This window comes from Heloderma suspectum, chromosome 8 (genome assembly GCF_057233095.1).
Source record: "Heloderma suspectum isolate Gila_16-S chromosome 8, 16-S_ref, whole genome shotgun sequence".
Classification (NCBI taxonomy): Eukaryota; Metazoa; Chordata; class Lepidosauria; order Squamata; family Helodermatidae; genus Heloderma; species Heloderma suspectum.
This window is the reverse complement of record NC_139465.1, coordinates 17,960,997-17,983,100: the sequence shown is the minus strand read 5'-3', so window position 1 is coordinate 17,983,100 and position 22,104 is coordinate 17,960,997. Positions and strand designations below refer to the sequence as shown.

Below are 22,104 nucleotides of genomic sequence, written 5' to 3'. Positions count from 1 at the left end.
AAGCAGTACTGCGGTACAATCTTAAAAATGATAGAATGATCTCAGTACGAATCCAAGGCAAACCATTCAACATCACAGTAATTCAAGTCTATGCCCCAACCACTGAGGCCGAAGAAGCTGAGGTTGATCGGTTCTATGAAGACCTACAACACCTTCTAGAACTAACACCAAAAAAAGATGTCCTCTTCATCATAGGGGATTGGAATGCTAAAGTAGGAAGTCAAGAAATCACCGGGATAACAGGCAGGCATGGCCTTGGTGTACAAAATGAAGCAGGACAAAAGCTAATAGAGTTTTGCCAAGAGAACATGCTGATCATAGCAAACACTCTTTTCCAACAGCACAAGAGGCGACTCTACACATGGACATCACCAGATGGTCAATATCGAAATCAGATTGATTATGTACTTTGCAGCCAAAGATGGAGAAGCTCCATACAGTCAGTAAAAACAAGACCTGGAGCTGACTGTGGCTCAGATCATGAGCTGCTTCTTGCAAAATTTCGGCTTAAATTGAAGAACGTCGGGAAAACCACTAAACCGTTCAGGTATGACCTAAATCATATCCCTGATGAATATACAGTGGAGGTGAGGAATAGATTTCAGGGATTAGACCTGATAGACAGAGTGCCTGAGGAACTATGGACGGAGGTCCGTAACATTGTTCAGGAGGCAGCAACGAAATCCATCCCAAAGAAAAAGAAATGCAAGAAAGCCAAGTGGCTGTCTGATGAGGCTTTACAAGTAGCTCACGAAAGAAGGGAAGCGAAAAGCAAGGGAGAAAGGGGAAGATATACCCAACTGAATGCAGAGTTCCAGAGAATAGCAAGGAGAGATAAGAAGGCCTTCTTAAATGAACAATGCAAAGAAATCGAGGAAAACAACAGAATGGGAAAGACTAGAGATCTCTTCAAGAAAATTGGAGATATCAAGGGAATGTTTTGTGCAAAGACGGGCATGATAAAGGACAAAGAAGGCAGGGACCTAACAGAAGCAGATGAGATTAAGAAGAGGTGGCAAGAATACACAGAAGAACTATACAGGAAAGATCTGAATGTCCCTGATAGCCATGATAGTGCGGTCACTGAACTTGAGCCGGACATCCTAGAGAGTGAAGTCAAGTGGGCCTTAGGAAGCATTAGTAACAACAAAGCTAGCGGAGATGACAGTATTCCAGCCGAGCTATTTAAAATCCTAAAAGATGATGCTGTTAAAGTGCTGCATTCAATATGCCAACAAATCTGGAACACTCAACAGTGGCCACAAGACTGGAAAAGGTCAGTTTACATTCCAATTCCAAAGAAGGGCAACGCCAAAGAGTGTTCAAACTACCGCACCATTGCGCTCATTTCACATGCCAGCAAGGTGATGCTCAAAATCCTACAAGCTAGGCTTCAGCAGTATGCGAACCGAGAACTACCGGAAGTACAAGCTGGGTTTAGAAGAGGCAGAGGAACTAGAGATCAAATCGCCAACATTCGCTGCATCATGGAGAAAGCAAGAGAATTCCAGAAAAACGTCTATTTCTGCTTCATTGACTACGCTAAAGCCTTTGATTGTGTGGATCACAACAAACTGTGGCAAATTCTTAAAGTGATGGGAGTACCAGACCACCTTACCTGTCTCCTGAGTAACCTGTACAAGGGTCAAGAAGCAACAGTAAGAACCAGAGATGGAACAACCGATTGGTTCAAAATTGGGAAAGGAGTACGACAAGGCTGCATATTGTCACCCTGCTTATTTAACTTATATGCAGAGTACATCATGAGAAATGCCGGGTTGGATGAATCACAGGTCGGAATTAAGATTGCTGGGAGAATTATCAACAACCTCCGATATGCAGATGATACCACCCTAATGGCAGAAAGCGAAGAGGATCTAAAGAGCCTCTTGTTGAGGGTGAAAGAGGAGAGTGCAAAAGCTGGTTTGAAACTCAACATTAAAAAAACTAAGATCATGGCATCTGGCCCCATCACTTCCTGGCATATAGAAGGGGAAGAAATGGAAGCAGTGACAGATTTTACTTTCTTGGGTTCCAAGATCACCGCAGACGGTGACTGTAGCCATGAAATTAAAAGACGCTTGCTCCTTGGGAGGAAAGCTATGGCCAACCTAGACAGCATAGTAAGAAGCAGAGACATCACCTTGCCGACAAAGGTCCGTCTAATCAAAGCTATGGTTTTCCCAGTAGTAATGTATGGCTGTGAGAGCTGGACTATAAGGAAGGCTGAGCGCCGAAGAATTGATGCTTTCGAACTGTGGTGCTGGAGAAGACTCTTACGAGTGCCCTGGACTGCAAGGAGGTCAAATCAGTCCATCCTAAAGGAAATCAACCCTGAGTGCTCATTGGAAGGACAGATAATGAAGCTGAAGCTGCAATATTTTGGCCACCTAATGCGAAGAGAAAACTCCCTGGAAAAGACCCTGATGCTGGGAAAGACTGAAGGCAAAAGGAGAAGGGGACGGCAGAGGATGAGATGGCTAGATAGCATCACGGATGCAATGAATATGAACTTGAGCACGCTCCGGGAGAGAGCGCAGGACAGGAAGGCCTGGCGTGCTATGGTCCATGGGGTCACGAAGAGTCGGACACGACTGAACGACTGAACAACAACAACAACATGCTTTTTCAAAATAACTATGTTAAGGTGTGGAATGAAATTAAACAAGACCTGTTAAAATGGGAAAAATTACAGCTATCACTTTTGGGAAGAATTGCAATGATTAAAATGAATGTATTACCTAGAATGTTATTTTTGTTTCAAATGATACCCATTATTACATCGGATTTCCCTTTTAAGCAGTGGCAGAGAGATATAATGTTTATATGGCAAGCAAAAAAACTAAGAGTTAAAATAAAAATTTTACAAGATGCAAAGGAAAGAGGTGGCTTGGGATTACCAGATTTTAAAACCTATTTTTCTGCCTGCTGCTTGATATGGATGAAGGAATGGGTGACGTTGAAAAATAGAAGACTTTTAGAACTAGAAGGACATGAATTGAGATATGGTTGGCATGGTTATTTGTGGTATGATAAAACAAAAGTGAATGTAGATTTTAATAATCATTATATAAGATGGGCTGTATTAAGAATTTGGAATAAATATAAATTAAGGTTTTATCAAAAAACACCACATTGGATATCTTCACAAGAAGCAATGCATAGAAGAGAATTTGATAGCACGCATAAATGGATAAGATATAATGATTTACTGGAATTGTCACAAGGGGAATTATCAAGGGAAAACTTATTGGAAGAAGGTCATGTCTGCCAGTGGTTTTCATATTTGCAAATTAAAGAAAGGTTTAAAATAGATGAGAAAAATGGTGGATTTGAACAAACAGAATCTGAGTTTGAAACAGCACTGTGTACAAATGATGAACATGTTATTGCTAAACTGTATAAATTACTGTTAAGGTATGAGACAGAGGATGAACAAGTAAAAGATTGTATGCTAACATGGGCACAAAATGTTGGTCATAATATATCAATGGAAGAGTGGGAATGTATGTGGGGAAAAGTTCTAAAATTTACTTTACATACAAGTCTTAAAGAGAATTTTTATAAGATTATGTATAGATGGTATAGGTCACCATTTAAACTGTCTAAAATGTATAAGGGTGTTTCTGGAAAATGTTGGAAATGTGAAGATCAAGATGGAACGTTTTATCATTTATGGTGGACTTGTAAAAAAGCTAAAATATTTTGGAAACAAATACAGTCTTTAGCTCAAAGAATATTAAAGACTACTATAGAATTAAAGTCAGAAACGTTTTTATTGGGACTAACAGATAAACACGTAAAAGAGAAGGGGGGAACCCTCTTTCTCTACATGACAACTGCTGCAAAGTTATTGTATGCACAAAAGTGGAAGAATGAAACAATACCAACTGTGAGCGAGTGGATCATGGAAATGATGGAGCTGGCAGAGATGGCAAAATTTACTATTATAATTAAAGAAGGGTCAACAACTAAATTTATGTTAGATTGGAAACCTTTCATAGAATTTGTACAAGAAATAGAGAAAAATTATATCTACGTATGTGGATTTTGAACTTTGAGATGGTTGGTTCTCTTTTGTTGTTGTTGTTAAAAATTAGGAGAGAAATGAGATAATGTCTGTGAACTCAGTGTATGATATACAACTAAGATAAGAAGTAGAGAATAATAATAAGCATTTGTTGTGTAAGGGGAGCCAAAGGTAGATATGTTACAATCTCAAGAGATATTTCAGTGTATGTGTATTATGTGTTTATGTTGTTGTTGTTTTCTTTTTTAAAAATAAAATTATATAAAAAAAAATACCAGGGTGAACTGAGCTCACAGTCCTTTCACATGGAATTCCACTTGTAGTCACCCCAAGCTTTCTTCACTTCAGCAGTCAAATTTAGGTGGAAAAAAGTCACTTTGTTGTTGCTGTAAAACAACAGAGAGGCAGAAACCTTTGCTACTGCAAATTAGCCAGAAATCTTCCAGTAGATCCCAATCTACTTTCTGCCCACCCCTGCTCTAGATTACTGGTATATAACTATTGTTGTTGTTGTTGTTATTGTTATTATTGCTAATACTACTTTCTTTTTAAAGGACTGTTGAAGGCTTTATTATATAGCACCATTTATGTACATGGTGCTTTACAAAGAATGAGACAGATCTGTACAATCTAAGAATAAGATGCAAATAAGATAATGGAAGAGGGGGGCAGAGATGGTGGCAGGGGTTAAACAGGGAAAGAATACACAATTATTTCAGTTACACATCCTAAGGCATAGGCTTAGTTCCAGCACCGTATTGCTGTAATGTGCCTTGTGGGCCTGTACGACTTCCAACCAGAATATAAATGGAACAAATAAATACATAATCAAATAGAGTGGCTGAGTGACCAGCCAGATGGGCGATTAATAAATTTAATAAATAAATAAATAGATAGATAGATAGATAGATAGATAGATAGATAAGGAGCAGAAAACTATTTTTGTCACATCCAAGTGTTTCAGCATGCCCAGTGGGATAATTATTATTTCTGAACAATGGATGATGTTGTGCCAGAAGCCATACTACAGACGGCTTATGAAATTCTATTGTACAACATACATGAGTCCCATACCCCTTTTGCTACATAAAATAGTTGCACAGTCCTTTGGATCTCGGCTAAGTAAGAATGCCAACTTCCATCAATGGGGAGGAGGGGGATACACTGGCAGTTTGAAAATGGATTAGGTTAAAACTAAACTGGAATAAAGATGCCCAGACTACAGATGATCCTCGCCTCTTTTTCAGACATACTTTAAATCTGTTAAGCTGTTTGTAATGATACAACTGTCATGAATAGTTTAGCTGGCTCGACTATTTTGGCTACATCTGTTGCGGAAATAGTGTACTCTCTATATTTAAGGCACGAATCTCTCCCGTTGGTTATTTGTCTTCCTCTACCACTTTAAAGGTATTTTTAATCCTTAAAAATATCTTCAAATCCCTCCTAAACCCCCACCTTTTCCCTGAAGCCTTTGTACATCAGAGAATGGACTATAGTGCAACTAAACCTAAGATATATATAGCTGAAATAAAATTTCCTTAGACCCTTTTTTATACTGTCCAAGAGCTGGAGCTCTCTTGGTGGTCCGCAATAAGGTACACTATATAATTATATAGTTTTTAATGAAAATCTAAAACTTATTAAAATAGTCATAGAATAAAACCAACACCATGGGATAATGACAGTGCAAGCATCTAAAAACACACCTTAAAGCTGAAAGATAAAAAAAGTTTGGAAGAAAAAAGGCCTTCACCTGGCACCAAAGAACTACAATGTAGGCACCAGATAAGCGTTTCTGGGGAAGGCATTATGTAATGCCCTCATAATACAAGAACCATAGTATAAGAACCAGGTGTCTTGGGAGGGACCAAAGCTCAGTGGTAGAGCAGCTTCAATCTCAGTGGTAGAGATGCCCAGTTCAATCCCCAGCATCTCCAGGTAGGGCTTGGAATGAATCCTGCCTGAAACCCTGGAGAGTCACTGCCAGTCAGTATTGGGTGAGACGGACCAATGGTGTGACTCAATATAAGGTAGCTTCCCATTGGTAGTATCCCAGGTTAGTCCTATGTGGAATAGATCCATTGAAATGACTGGGACTTAAGTTAGTCGGGACTAACTTACATTCCATTCTTTCAATGGGTCTACTCTAATATTGGACTAACAGTGGATACTACCCCATGTTCCTATCCAATGAAGCTGTTTGGTGGGAGATTCAGGACAGACAAAAGGAATTACTTCTTCACGCAGCACATAAGTAAACTATGGAATTAGCTACCACAAGACACAGTGATGGCCACCGACCTGGATGGCTTTAAAAAGGGATCAGACAAATTCATGGAGAATCAGGCTACCAATGGCTATGAGTCTTGATGGCTATATGCTACCTCCAATATCAGAAAAAGTATGCCTCTCTAAACCAATTGCTGGGGAACAAGGGCAGGAGGGTCCTACTGCACCCACGTTCTACTTGTGGGCTTCCCATAGGCAGCTGGTTGGCCACTGTATGAACACAATGATGGACATACGTAACTGGGGCACCACCACTGAATGCTGGACATACGTATCTAGGGCACCACCACTGAATGCTGGACATACGTATCTGGGGCACCACCACTGAATGCTGGTCATACGTATCTGGGGCACCACCACTGAATGCTGGTCATACGTATCTGGGGCACCACCACTGAATGCTGGTCATACGTACCTGGGGCACCACCTCTCTCTCATAGCACTTACCTCACCTCATTTGGCGGGTGCATGTTGTTTATCCTTCCCCTCCCCTATTGTCTTCCCTGCGTAAAAGTTTAGATTGTAAGTTCTTCAGGACTGGAACCTGTCCTCTTATCATTTGGAAAGTACCATGCAATTAATGGCACTACATAAATAATTCTACAGGTGTGACCCTTTCCACCTGCAGAGGGATCCCATAGGGCTTAAGAGAATTCTGTTTTACCTCTTCTGCAGCTTCTTGCATGCTTTGACCAAAGTGAATATCTGACTGTAGCAGGTAAGGTTAGTGACTTGGAATTTTGAAGTGGGTAAAAATCCTGGATGAACAAATTTTGCAGTGGTCTCATATAAAGCTGAGCAAAGAAAGTTACCACTGTGATTGCTGCCATAAGCCCCAGCAAGTGCTGAATTCAATGTACTATTCTTAATCCTTAAGCTCTATTAATCTTCTTAATAGAGCTTCGGCTATTGGGAGGTATAAAAATGAAATAAATGAAATAAATAATCCAGGTGGTGTCAGCAGGAAGGTGCCTGAGAGTTGTTGCTCTGTCTTGTGGTAGGAACTTTCAGACTTCCATGGAACCCAAGGGCTATGCTAATGAATTTGTGGGTGGTGAGTAGACTTGAGACACAACTTCTTGGCATTTACACACAGACCCAAATAGTCGAGAGTGTGGAGCATGATGACTGAGGAGCAGATGGCACATCAGGGCAACCAGAAGTCAATCATGGATGTATTGAAACATATTCGTACCTCACAGATGAAGGTGGAAGGCAACAATGGAGAGGCATTTGGTAAAGACTTCAGGGACGTAGTGAGACCAAATGGGAAGACCCAAAACTGAGGCACTGATGTGGCTGGAGGCTGGTGTGAAAATAGGTGTCTTTGAGATGGACCCATTCTCTTTGTTATAGCTAGGAGAGAATGTTGGCAAAGGTCACCTTCCAGAAATTCCTGGGCCTGATGAAGGTGTTCAAATCCAGAAAGTCCAGGATACGGCAGAGACCGCCATTCCTCTTCAGAACTGTGAAGTAACTTGAGTAATAGCTTAGGATCCTACTGCCTCCACTGCACCCTTCTGGATTTCCCCCTCTGATGCCAACTGACTAGTAAATAGCTCCTCAGTATTTAGAAGTAAAGCCAGAGCTGCTGCACCCATTAAATTTTTGAGAATTTCAAAGATTACAAATTCCCTTGGAAGGAAGGTGATGCATTCAGAGCATAACACTTGTAGATTCATTCATTCATTATGGTTTAAAAAATATTGGTTCTGTTTTCACAAATATTAATGTCAGCAAGAATCACCACCTTGGACTTTCGGTTTGAGAACTGTGATGCGTGAACTAGGAGGTCACGCTATGTTATATGACGTACACTACTTTCTGTGCCTCTTGTGCCCTCATATTGCTTGCTGTTGTAAATCACAACTTAAATCTAGAACCATGTGCTATAAAACGGAGAATGCAAAGAGTATGCCAACATTTCATCGAATACCAGTGATAACATACCACAGAATGGGCAATAAGGATTCAGTCATGTATAATACTTTATATGGGTAGCAGGAGCAATTACAGATTTCTTCTTAAGCTAATGAACATTAATTAGAAGAAGAATTTAAATGAGAAAGACATTTGCTTCACAGGTCTTTAAGCATATTTTAAATGTTGCCAATTTGGCTGCCACTGTAAAGGAAAAAGGTATCTCCTTTCTGAACTTAGACAAAAACTTGGTGAATAGTTCTATCAGCAGGTATTAGTCACGACAGCTGTGGAACCTTCAGGTTCAGAGGTAGTATACTACCAAATACCAGTTGCTGGTATTCACAGGATACAAGTAACTGATATCCTGTGGTACCTATACAAGAGGGCTACCTCCTTTATGTCTCGCTTGTGAGCTTCCTAGAGGCATCTGGTGGGGAATAAGTTGCCCTAACATTTGAGGCAGACATATTTGCCTATATTGATCCAAAAAATACAAAGCCATTTTCAAGTTAGGTATCTCCTGAAGAGGGTAAGATTTCAGGCTTTACTGCTTTGTTCAGATGTTGATCACCTAACATCTCACAAGACCGCTGAGATGACACAATGGGGTACAGCTATTCTAAAAGCACCAGGAAGGCAAAACATGCCACGAAATCTGGCCTCTCAACCAGAGCTTCAATTATGGAGGGCAAGGAAAGGGAGCCTTATTGAAATCTACACGCCCCACCCCTTACTCCTCCCAATTTTAGCCAAACCATACCACCACCACCCTGCCCAGTGTTCTAAAGCTAAATGGGACAACAAAAAAGGGAAGGGGCAGCAAACCTCCTCTGTCTGCATGTAATACAAGCACTGAACATTAGTGTATCTGGATAGACAGCCTGATTAAACAAAACAGTGCAGAGCTGTACACCAGCCTGTCCTCCTCAGTCAGACACATAAGCCACAGAAAGACATAGTGGAGAGATCCCAGCAGAAAGGCCATGGGGGACCGAAATCACACCTCTCTGTAGCCTTTTAAAAAAGTAGCTAAGGGGGCCATCACAAAAGGTAGAGGTCTACTCCTCTCCCCTCCCTGTAATCAAAGCACTCCTCTCAGTCCCTTTTCTTCCTAAGAACCACCTTGCTGATACTACTCCCACTAGACACAGAAGAAAAGACTTGAGCCTGTTGATTTTTGTATCACTGTATCTTCTTTCTGAGACAAATTATTTTTCCACTAGGAAAGATCTGTAGACCTGGACCCTACCCAGCCTTGCAAAATTATAGCCAATATATCATCGTTTAATAGTATCATTGCTTGAACATAGCAATAGCAAAACTAAGTTTAAAAGACAATGAGCAACTCACCTGCAGTGAAATCGTTATTCAGATCTATAAATGCATGAGAATGAGGTCTACACATTTTGTTCTGTGTGTCCAGTGCTGGGTGCCATGATAAATTCCTAAGAAATAAAAATTATTAATAGTTAATTTTAAAAACAAGGTAATCAATCACTTATACATATTAACTTGATTAGACAGAGAGAGAGATGTCTCTCTTCATCCATCTGTCTATCCTCTTAGGTGATCATTTTATGCATTTGACGAAGTGACCAACAAAAGCTTATGCTACAATATGTTCTGGTTTGCATGTTATGACAACTCATTGACTTGTTGTTGGCTCAAAACTCTGGCTCAGCTGGAAAGAAAATGGAAGTGGTGAGCAGGCAGGAGGGCAGCAGCAAGCAGGTGGGTGGGTGGAAGGAAGGGAGACAGTGTACGTGTGCGCTCTTGAGCAGTCCCAACACATTACACGCGAGCCGGGTCTTTCTCTGTTAGCTTCTAAGGTTCCACAAGTCTCATATTGTTTTTACATGCTTAATTTTAAAAAAAACAACCCCTGAAGAACAAGTTGAGACACAGGAAAGCACAAGGGCCGTGTTTGTGTGCCACGCAAAACCATTATTTAGTATGATGCGCATGTACTGGAATGAGCCCCAAGTGAGCCTCAGGCTCCTCCTCCTGCACAGCTGAATGACTCTGGCAGTGTTTACTTGCAGTTTCTCTTAAACTTGACTTATTGTTGTGCGTGAACTGGGGATTGTGGGTTATTACTAACTGGTCAGCTTAAAGAACCCAGCTTAGTAACCCATGCTTGGATGGTCTCTTGTTGGCTTGCTCAGGCTCATTTCAGCTTGTGCACATCAGTGCTGGCTTCAGGTTTTTGAGGGCCCTTGGGCAAGACATCCTCAATGGGCCTCCTCCCACAGTGACTCTACCTTCTCACCACCATTGTTACTAGCTGCTGCTGCTATTACTTCTCATCCTCTTTCTCATCATTGCTAGCATCCGTTTGCTTTACAGACAGAGAACCAGTGAGCAAGTAGGCAGTGGCATCTGCTGCTCCTGCTTCACACCGCCACCATTGTCTGGATCAGAGTGAGGGACAGGTGAACAAGGAGGTTGCAACGGTGAAGAGGAGGAGCAACTCCAGGGACACTTGTCAGTTGGCCCCAGCTGGGGCGTGGGCTCTTGGCAGATGCCTGACTATGTTTATCATTGACATCGGCCCTGCTGCCCACTGTGATAGTTTAGAGCAGAGCTGGGCAACTTGAGACCCTCTGTTGTTTAGACTACAACTCCCATCAGTCCCAGACAGAATTGCTAATGGCAAGGCACTTTAAAACTTCTGGAAGACACTGGGTTGCCTACCCTTAATTTACAGTGACATGGTAATGTGGTCAATACCATTTCAAAGGACTAACATTGCTTTAGTTTGATTCAAGCACACATTACCTACATTCGAAACAATGTTGTTTTCCAGAATAAAAACCAGTCATCCATTATGCAGTTGTCATCTTGCCTTGTAGTTATTGCTTTTAACAAGAAACTTGCTTGTTGGACCAATTTCCTGTCAAGTTTCTGGCATATGATAGTAATATTTTATCATCGTAACATTTTAATTAGGACTTCCCCCCTTACATACACATAGGCGGTACACACACACACACACACACAGCTAGTTGTGCTAATGGGCCAATGCTTCTTGAATTTTCTAATAGTAGTTTCTAGATTGCTATAGCTTCTACTTTTTAAGTATTCCACAGAATAGTTCTCAGTTTTGGAACATGATAACCGAAGGATGGCTGTGTTAGCACCATCTCTGCTGTCCATAGCTTCTGATTCACATTGAGTGACAATTGTAAAGTCTTTTAAAATTCAGTTTTACACTTATATGCCTGAATTCTGCATATTCACAGGCACATTTCCAAGCAGCAAAAACAAAAAAATGAAAGCTGAAATAAGGATGTTAGTACCATGCCATGAAGATCTGGGAACTCAGCCAGAAAACTATACCCAATAATCTGCCTCTTTAAGAATGACTAAACAAGCAGACATCTAGTGAAAATGTATTTTACTGTATTTACACATATGAAGAACTCACACTTTAAGATTATATAGAATAGCTATAATTGCATGAAAAAGGCAAGACACTTGGAAATAGGAATAGGGGTGGGGGGAAGCTGTGTAGTCTAAGTCAGGAAAGCCAAGAAAAAGATATGTTTTTCTTCCCAACAGTAACCTAAACACACTGAATTGGTATAACTGTTGCTCCTGCTGAACCTCTCAGCAGATCACCCACTGATTAAGTATTCTTTAAGAAGTATTCTTTAAGAAGTCTTAAGATACTTATTCCCATAAAGTCTTACTTGTACCCTAAATTGATGCCGTTTTGTCTCAGAATTTAACCTTCAGCTCATAAGAGCCAACCTCCTGTGCATACTGTATTACATTTAAGCAGCAGGCCATTCATTCATAGGAAGAAACTGCAAATTAATGGCTTGTTTTTAAAAAAATAACCCACCCAAACCCAAGCAGGATGCCCTCTGATGATAACAGCTCAATGGAATTTGATTTTTTTGCCTGAGCTATTCATAGGTTGGAAGTAAATTAAAGAAAGAGCCAGTCCCTGTAGGACCAGCCACCAAAGATTACCTGCATCCTCACTTCAGAGAGACAGATACCCCACCAGACAGACTCTGATGCTCCACAACATCAACATCACATGAGCACTTCAGGAAGGGAGAAACCCAGTGTACTGTAGTGCAAAGTTAGACTTGGACCAGGAAGACATGTTAACGTTCCTGCTCAGCCATGAAGCTCACTTGGTAACCTTGGGCCAGTCACTGGCTCTCAGTCTAAGCTACCTCACAGAATGAAAGGGGTGAGGAAGAATCGCAAACACCCCTCTGAGCCTGTTGAAGAAAGGGCAACATAAAAATGTATCTTAATTATAAAAGAATCCTGCCCTCTCTGAGCCAGCAAGGGTTTCTCTCAGCAGATTCTCCATAAAAATCTAAGGAGACAACACAGCGCACTCTGCAACTCTCTCTCAACATGCCCAGTGAGAAGAGGTGGGTTTACCTTACTCAACAACAGTCCCCATGCCCAGCGGGAAGGAGAGGGTGTGACTCCCCAACAACAGTCCCCATGCTGTATAGCCTAGCAAACCACCCTTGAATTTAAGTACTAGCCTGGTAGCCATAGGCAACAAGGAATTGCATGCAGGGACGTGAGCAGGCTAGCAAGTGAGGAGGAACACTCCATTCCTCCTCTGCGTCCAGCACAAAAAGCCAAGCAGGCTGCCAACAAACCAAGACAGCTGGTGTTCCACACCCTTGCTGAGGCCCACACTCCAGTAGGGGGGCTACTGCAATCGCTGGAGCTTCCAGACCTTGCTGGTTCTCCTTCTTGCTGTTTCTTCCTCTTCACCTATCTGCACTGAACTAGTGAGTGGAGCAAGGAAAAGGAGCAGTAACCTCTGAACACCTTGTCCTGTCTCTGTGAGGTGGTGGCAACTGGGTCCATGGAGCAGCAGCCCTATGGACACAAGTGGCACCACCTCCCATAGGGCAGCAAGCAAATGGGCAGCAGCAAAAGTGATAAGGAGGATGTGGGCCTATTGAGAGCATGTTGCCCAAGATCCCCCCAAACCTGGAACCAACAACAATCAGATCGCAGTATTAGTGTTCTTTCCACCCACGCACGCACACACAGCCAAACTAAACATACCGAATTCTTTAAGTATTTGTTTTACAGATGCTTTATCTTTTTTTTGTAATTTTTAGGAGAATTCTTTCCCAACATCCTTCCTGAACCATGTTTCTTGAACATGGAAACTGTACTCCAAATGAACTCAACCCATATTGATTAGTTCTATTTGTCAGATATTTGCATGAACTGCAAATCAGTTCATTTGCACTGAATGAAATTCATTCATTCTAAAACATTTCAACATTTGGCAGGCAAATATTCCATTTTCAAATGGATAAAGACACTATACTGTAAGTCTGCTCTGATTTCTTCCCAAGTTCCCTCTGAACATTTTCTCCATTAAGAAATAGAACACTGATGTGCAAAGAAATAAATCATAACCCACTTTTCATATATTGAAAGGAATTTATTATAAACTGACCTATAATACTCAACCTTCTTTTGAACAGCAATGTTACTTTTGACTAAAAGTATTCCCACCCAGTGCGGGGGGACAGGGCAGAAGGGAGGAGAGGGACCAGGGAGAGACTATTTTGTTCAAAAGCTGATAATCATTGCAAGGTTACAGCTGCTGTTATGCACACCCTTGAGGAATATGCAGCCTTTGTTCCACAAGTCACAGATTTTAAATGGAAGTCATCTTGATAAAAATGAAAGAGATTAATGGCCCAAACCCCCACAAAACCTATTTCAGAAGGGCAGAAGAACTCTCTGCCCACCACCCAAGACACTTAAATGATTTCAACATCAAAACGTCGATTCTATCCCTATAATACAAAATAATTTGCCCCGTCAAAAAAGACGTTCTAAACAGATTTTTGGTAAGAAGAAGCCAATTCTTAATAACAGGAAAATGACAGTAATCTAGCTATTTAAATATCTATCTCTATCTATCTTAAATTACTAGTAATTTACCTAAATGAGGGAACCTTTTCCCTTTTTATTTAAGTAGAGTACTCTTAGTTTGAAGGATACAAACAGTTTCCTTACTTAAAACATTTAAGTGCCTGGGGGACACACGTTAGAAAAACTGATGTACTGTTCCTATGGAAACAGTGGAATAATCTGATTGACTTCTCCAGGTATAACGTGCTTCTCTTGACACAATAGCTAAAAAGCCCCAGGGAAGTGCAAAACACTTCACAACAAACCATTTTCTTTCCAGTTGACGAGTGTTGCCATTGATTATATATAGAACTGAAACATCTCCCAAAGGCTGCAGGTATCTGGATTTATTCTGCAATCAATGCCATTCCATGTGTCCATGTTCACATATGATTTCAACACAAATATGGTTGCAACATTTATCAACTAATCAGTTATATCAATGAAAAAACTTTTAGAGAGCAATCCTACAGCCCCTATATTTATTTACAATATTTGTATACCATACCATCTCTAGAACAGATTTCGGAGCGGTGAACACAAGAGATAAAACAGTAAAAGGATAAAAAGATTAAAACACCAGATTAAAATTATGCTATTTTTAAAAACAGAATACCAACAGAAATCGTGACTGGTCAATTAAGGAATGCCTCCCGGAACAGTGCTAGTGCCCGACTGACCTCCAGGGGCAGGGAATTCCAAAGAAAGGGGGCCAACACACTGAAGGCTCTTCTCCTGGTGGACTCCAATCAGGCCATAGAACCATGTGGAACCACCAGGAACATGCCCTCTGATAACCTCAGTGACCGGGCAAGTTGGTAAGGGAGAAGGCGCTCTCTCAGGTATCCTGGTCCCAAGTTGTTTAGGGCTTTGTACACTAGTACTAGAACCTTAAACCTAGCCCGATAGTGAGTAAGTAGCCAGTGCAGTTCCCTCAGCAAAAGAGTTGCATGCTGAAAAGGGACAGCTCCCGACAAGAGCAGAGCTGCTGCACTCTGCACTAGCTCCAGCTTCCGGAGCACCTTAAGGGCAGCCCCACATAGAGTGCATTGCAGTAATCCAGTCTTGAGGTTACTAGCGCCTGTACCGCTATGGCCAAGCTACCCCTGTCCAGGAGAGGCTATAGTTGGCAAACAATCTGAAGCTGGTAAGAGGCACTTCAAGCTGTCATGATCACTTGGGCTTCCAGCGACACTGGTGGATCTAGGAGTATGCCCAAACTACGGACCTGATCTTTCAGAGGGAGTGCAAACCCATCCAGAACAGGCAATGAGAGTATCACCTGGACTCGGGAACCACTCCCCCACAGGGCTTCCATCTTGCCAGGATTCCGTTTCAGTTTATTGGCCCTCATCCATCCCATTACTGAGTTCAGGCACTGGTCCAGGACTTGCACAGCCTCTCCTTCAGATGTCACAGGGAGATAGAGCTGTGTGTCATCAGCTGCTGGCACTTGGCTCCAAATCCCCTAATGACCGCTCCCAGGGGTGTCATATAGATGTTAAACAACATTGGGGACAAGACAGTACCCTGTGGAATCCCATAGCTCAATTGCCAAGGGACTGACGAATGGTCACCCAGTGTTATTCTCTGAAATCAGCTCCGCAGGTAGAACTGGAACCACTGTAACACAGTGCCTCCAATACCCATCCCACGGAGTCAATCCAGGAAGATACCATGGCCAATGGCATCAAAAGCCAATGAGAGATTGAGCAGAATTAACAGGGTTGCACCCTCCCCCGTCCCTCTCTCATAAAGGTCATCCATCAGGGTAACCAAGGCTGATTCAGTCCCATAACCAGATCGAAACCCAGATTGAAGTGGGACTAGATAATCAGCATCCTCCAAGAGTGCCTGCAGTTGTTCCGCCACTACCGTCTCCAGAACCTTCCCTAAGAAAGGGGTATTTGCAACTGGGTGGTGGTTGTCTAATACCATTGGGTCCAGAGTGCTTCTTCAGGAGCAGTCCAACTATTGCCTCCTGAAGGACAGCAGGAACCACACTTTCCCAAAGGGATGCATTCACCACACTTGGGACTCACCCAGTCATACCCTCTTGGCTAACTTTTATTAGTCAGGAAGGAGAGGGCATATGGTCAGTTGCACTGCTGCAAGTACCTTATCTACGTCACCAGGCTGCAACAACTGAAACTGATCCCACAAAATCATGCAGATGGTGGTATCAGACACCTCGACTGGAACTGCACTAACAACAGCATCAAGTTTGCTGTGGAGACAAGCGATTTTGTCCTCAAAGTGTGATGCAAAAAGGTGACAGCGAGTCCTTGAGGGGACCAGGGTCCCATTAGCTGGGGAGAGGATTACAAGCCCCCAGACCACCTGAAAGAGCTCCGCTTGATGGCTACGTGAGGACACAATGGAGGCAGCGAACTAAGCCTTCTTTGCTGCCTGCACTGCCACACAATAGGCACGATTATGTGCTCTAGAGAGTGCTTGGTCATCTTTGCTTCGAGACTTGTGCCATTAGTGCTCTAGCATACGTCCAGCCTGCTTCATTGCCTGTAGCACCCCAGTATACCAGGGAGCAGAAGAGGCTCCGCAGCACTGGAGAGGGCACTTGGGAGCAATCAAGTTGATGGCTCTCCACATCTCACTGTTCCACAGTGAGGCTAGGGCCTCAGCTGGATCACCAGTTTTCTCCACTGGAAAATCCCCAAGAAAATCCATCAGATTTCATCAGTCTCCTGGGGCGGACCATCCGAATGGGTCCCCCACCCCTGTAGGAGGGGAGTAATGCTGTGAGTTCAAACCTCACCAGGAAATGATCTGACCATGACAATGGGGTTACTCCCCCCCACCAATTTTCAGATTACTCATCTCACAGCTTGGAGCAAAAACCAAATCAAGGCTGTGCCCTGCTTCATGTGTTGGGCTGACGAAAAACTGAGACAGCCCCATAGTTGTCATGGGGGCCATGAAGTCCCGAGCTGGAGCTCTGGAGACAGCCTCAGCATGGAAGTTGAAGTCACCAAGAACTACCATCCTGCGTTCCTCCAATACCACACTTGAGACCACCTCCACCAGCTTGGTCAGCGAGGCTGCTGGGCAGTAGGGTGGGCGGTACACCAGCAGCATCCCTAATCTGTCTCTATGGCCCAACATCAGGTACAGCCCCTCAAGGCCTGCTCCAAGGAGGAGTGGTTTCCTCGTGATAGAGATGGAAGTTCTATGAACCACGGTGACTCCCCCACCCTCCCCCGGCCATCCAACCTATGTTGGTGCTGCACCAAGTACCTAGGTGGGCAGAGCTGAGTCAGGTCAACCCCACCCAGCTCACCACCCAGGTCTCAGTAATACATACCAGATCGGCCTTCCAATTCAAGATTAGGTCGTGGATGAGTGCGGTTTTATTGTGGATGGACTTGGCATTGAATATATGGTGCATGAGTGGCCATAAGATGCTGTGAATCTCCTCCAGGGCAGAGTTCTGACTTTGGAAGAGAATGCGCATCTCCCCACCCTTCCAAGCCCCTTCCAGCTGCTGCAGAAAGCTCTGTGGTGGCTCCATTTCCCGAGGTTGGAGCTCTGATCTTGGGAGGGGGAAGAACAGGGAGGGATGGATGTGTGCTGGTTGGCAGGGAGGACAGAAGCTGTGGATCTGCTGAATAAAACGGCCTCTCAGCCTCCATCCCCACCAGCAAGAGCTAGATGGGCTCTATGAAAAATGGTGGGTTTTCTGCAGGTCTCAGAGGCAAAAAATAGCCTCTGCTGTTCCTGCCGCCCTGCGGGCAACAGTGCAGCAGGGTGTTGGATACTCAGAGCACTCTGACATCAGAGAGCTCTGTCTTCTGTGCTTCTATCCCATAGGATTGCTCTTTTTGTTGACTAAAAAGGAGCCTGCAATTAATCAGGCAATGGATGTATATTTTTTAAAGTATAATTTTTAACACAAGTATTTATCAGTCAATCCTAAAGGAAATCAACCCTGACTGCTCATTGGAAGGACAGATACTGAAGCTGAAGCTCAAATATTTTGGCCACCTAATGCGAAGAGAAAACTCCCTGGAAAAGACCCTGATGCTGGGAAAGATTGAAGGCAAAAGGAGAAGGGGATGGCAGAGGATGAGATGGCTAGATAGCATCACTGCTGCAATGAATATGAACTTGAGCACGCTCCGGGAGAGAGCAGAGGACAGGAAGGCCTGCCGTGCTATGGTCCATGGGGTCACGAAGTGTCGGACACGACTTAACGACTGAACAACAACAATTTATCAACACTGTAGATGGCAAGCACCATCTTAAGAGAGGAATTCTCCCTTCTCTTCCAGATAGGAATAGACCACAGAATCATAGGGTGTGGAAGGGGCCTACAAGAAGGAATGCCTCTTCTAAGATGATACCTGTATAATATGTGAATCATCACTTAAAAACAATGTAGGCTTCTTGCTTCAGAACTGTTGATTTTACTGATGTACATATATAAATGATTTACACATGTACTTATATAATTGATTTAGGGTGCAATCCTATGGGAATAGGTGGCCGCCTCTGAACTCAGCGACCGCCTATCCAATGCAGGGCAAGAGAAGCACAGAGGAGATCGTTCTCTCTGTGCTTCTCCTACCCTGCATTTGCAGGCTGTCTAGCCACAGGAGGGTGGAGCAGAGGAGGAGGCTACTGGACGACACGTAGGACGTGTCGTACTGGCATTTCCACCTTCCCTGCCCTGGAATGCCCTGTTTTGGCTGTTCCACACTCCTCTTCCGAGCGTGGAGCCATTCCGCACTGCCTGCGAGACAATGCGGAAGGGGAGGATGGTCGGTTCCCAGAAAACCACATATCTCATGGCCGTCTAGCCACTGACTAGCGGCCATAGGATTGCTCCCCCCATCAATCAACTAACACTCAAACAATTAATCATCCAAGATTGCTTTAATTAGGTGATAGTCCTAAAAATAAGTTTACATTCACAGAAAAATTAAAATCAACATGGTGCTTTGACATCATCACTTTGACCTTTTTTGCACAGAATGGCAGCAGTCTGCAGCAAACTGTGGGTTAATTACCAAACATGGTTTGTTCTTGGATTAACTTTGGGTTGTTTAACCCAAACAGCCCAAAGTGCCCAGGTTTGGACATCATGGTAACAACTTACAAATGCAGCTTTCATAGGTTGTTGTTGGAAACTGGAAACGGCCTGCACACATTCCTGCAATTCATGGGTTAATTAACCCACAATTTGCTGCCAAGCTCGACCATAATGTGCGAACAACCCCACTGTCTGTCATCCTGCCAGCAGCTACCAATGATGTGGAGTAGGGAGAAGCATGAAGGACGCAGGCAAGTTTCACTTAATTTAACAAAAGGAGTGAACTCAACGCAGGGTTGTATTTTCTATGGCAACCCAGCAGTTCTCATGACTATTTCCAATGATAGTGCAAGAGGACGCTACCATTAGTAAGTAATCATACAAGCCACCAGAGTTTAACTATCATATTTGACATAGATATTTCAAGTCCAGCGATTTCTACCATGTCTTTGTAAGCATGTGCCGCTCATTTATGCTTTCAACAGGTCAGCTCACAACAAGCTTCTTTGATAGGCTGAGCAACACTGTGCATCTTCTCTTTTTCATCCTGCCGTACTGTCTATTGTTCCTGGTGGCTACCAAGTGCAGTATTGCGATACTGTAGAGAAACATGGCAGCTAAGGCTGAAACACCAGTAATCACAGATTTGCACCTTCCCTGCTTCTTCAGTGCAAAATCCCTCTCCCTTCCCTTGATTATATTAATTGTGGTTTAGGCATACATCTACACTATCACTTGTCATAATTTATTTTAGACATTCCTCTCTTACCAGAATTTGAAACCAGGGTTTTAACGTAGTTTGAAAACCCTGGTTGAGAAGGGAACTAGTATTAACCATGGTTAACATTCAGTGCTGATGTAATGCTAAGTTATGGTTCAACTGAACAAAGAAATGGAGGAATTTGTATCAGACTAAAGAGGAGAGAGAGCCCACAATTTGCTCTCAATCTCCCCCAAGATCTCCATCACAAACAGCAAAAGAGAAACATGCTAAAACTTGAGGAATCGTGCATAAAATGTGTATGTGGTCACAATAATTCACTTCCTACATAATTTATTTATTTAATTAATTCATTTCTGTATCGCCTTTCTGTCAAGGTGGTCAAGGCAGTTTACAATTTTGAAATATTGACACAAACAAATGTTACCATCCCCACCCCCCAACCTCCACACACCAGAATATAGTTCTACTGGGCTGATTGAAAATTACCTTAGTGTCTGCACCACTACCAACGCACATCCAAAGCTCAGTTCAGTTCTCTGATAGGAGAATTTATGACACCAATATCGTAAGACAGGTACTTGTGACATAACAAGTGACATAACAAGCATGCTTTCAAATGGCAACAAATGAATTTACCTTACCTGCCAAGCAGTATCTCTGGCTTATCAGATTCATTTGTAGCTCCAAATATATCAGGAATTAAGTCACCGTTGAAACTGCAGCAACAACAACAAAAGCTGAGTATTCAAGTTGCACTACCAATATGCCAGTAAATTACAAAATGGTGACCAATTCATAATTACAGACGGAATAAACTAAACAATCCTAATTATAGATTTGAATGGAAAATAAGTCTCCAGAACATTAAAATCTGAGGAACAGTGTCCAATACATTGCCTGTGTGGCAACTTCCCCACTGGGGAAGCTGCTGTGCGGATGAAACAGTTGCGCTTGAGCCAGCAGCCCAGGCCTGGATGCATGGTGGCCTGGGGAAACTGCCATGCAGGTGAAGCATCCAAGACTGCATCAGCAGCTGGAGTACTCCTCCGGCTGTCAGCTCAGCCACAGCTGCTTCACTTGTCCTGCATCCATTCTCCAATAAGGAGAAGATGTCCCCCCACACACTTTTTTGCCCCATGGAGGGTTGGGTAGGGCAGAGCGCATCCGTTCCCCCACTCAGTTATGGTTGTCTTCCCAAAGCCTAAAGGCCACATTTTGAATGATTACTACTTTTAGTTTGTCATAGCATTTTCTGTGTTTTGTTCTAATTTACAGGTGTAAGTTCTTCTCATACTAATTAACATATACTTACTCCATGATTAGTGGCTCATCATGAAATGTCTTATTTAATACAAACTTGCGATTTGCATCTGAAAATAAAGAAAGTTCACAGATATTACACTTCTTTACATTTGGAGGTTAACTTTTCTCAGGAATATATATTTCAAGCATTTCTTTTTTATTATGATGATTCTGTGATACTGCAGTTTCAAAATCAACCATTTTAAGTAAAATGGATTAAAAATAATAATAATGGGCTTATCAACATTTAGCATAACATGAAAACATCCAGGGGATATTTCCCGCATGTGGAAAACAGAAAGGAATTCAGAGGAACGGTGGATGGACAGGAGTGATCAATTTATAAGAGTAATATTCATTTTATTTAAAATATTTTTGTCCCACTCCTCAGCCAAACAGACAGTTGAGCAGTCCCTACCCACAAGATTACAATCTAAAAAGACACGACAGACAAGGAAAAAGGAATAGGGAGGGAAGAGGGGGTAGGAGGGAAATGAAGTCTTTCAGCAGTGCTGGTGGAATGGCCCCACCTCTGCCTCTTATCTCTTTCTCTACAGCCTGGTGAAAATTACTTAGGGCACAATCCAGCCAAAGTTAGTCACTTTAACATCCAGCTGGTTTTAATGGAAGCCATCTAGGTTTACAGAGTGGTAGGTGACAGTATTGTAACCAAAACTCTCCCCATGACCTGAGTTTGATCCCAGCAGAAGCCGGGTCTCGGGTAGCCGGCTCAGGTCGACTCAGCCCTCCATCCTTCCAAGGTTGGTAAAATGAGTACCCAGCTTGCTGGGGGAAAGGTAATCACGACTGGGGAAGGCAATGGCAAACCACCCCGCTATAGTCTGCCATGAAAATGCCAGC

At 42.8% G+C, this 22,104-nt stretch overlaps 1 protein-coding gene across 1 annotated transcript in view; it reads right to left on the bottom strand.

Annotated features, from left to right (window-relative positions):
- The window catches only part of ITFG1 (integrin alpha FG-GAP repeat containing 1), a 172,990-nt gene that overhangs the window by 139,441 nt on the left and 11,445 nt on the right, over nucleotides 1-22,104 (bottom strand). Inside the window, exons 4-6 of the mRNA XM_084813044.1 lie at nucleotides 21,254-21,311; nucleotides 20,583-20,657; nucleotides 9,596-9,690 (exon numbers count right to left, since the gene is read on the bottom strand). Of these exons, the coding sequence (XP_084669170.1) occupies nucleotides 9,596-9,690; nucleotides 20,583-20,657; nucleotides 21,254-21,311 (228 nt within the window). The remainder of the gene's footprint in view (nucleotides 1-9,595; nucleotides 9,691-20,582; nucleotides 20,658-21,253; nucleotides 21,312-22,104) is intronic.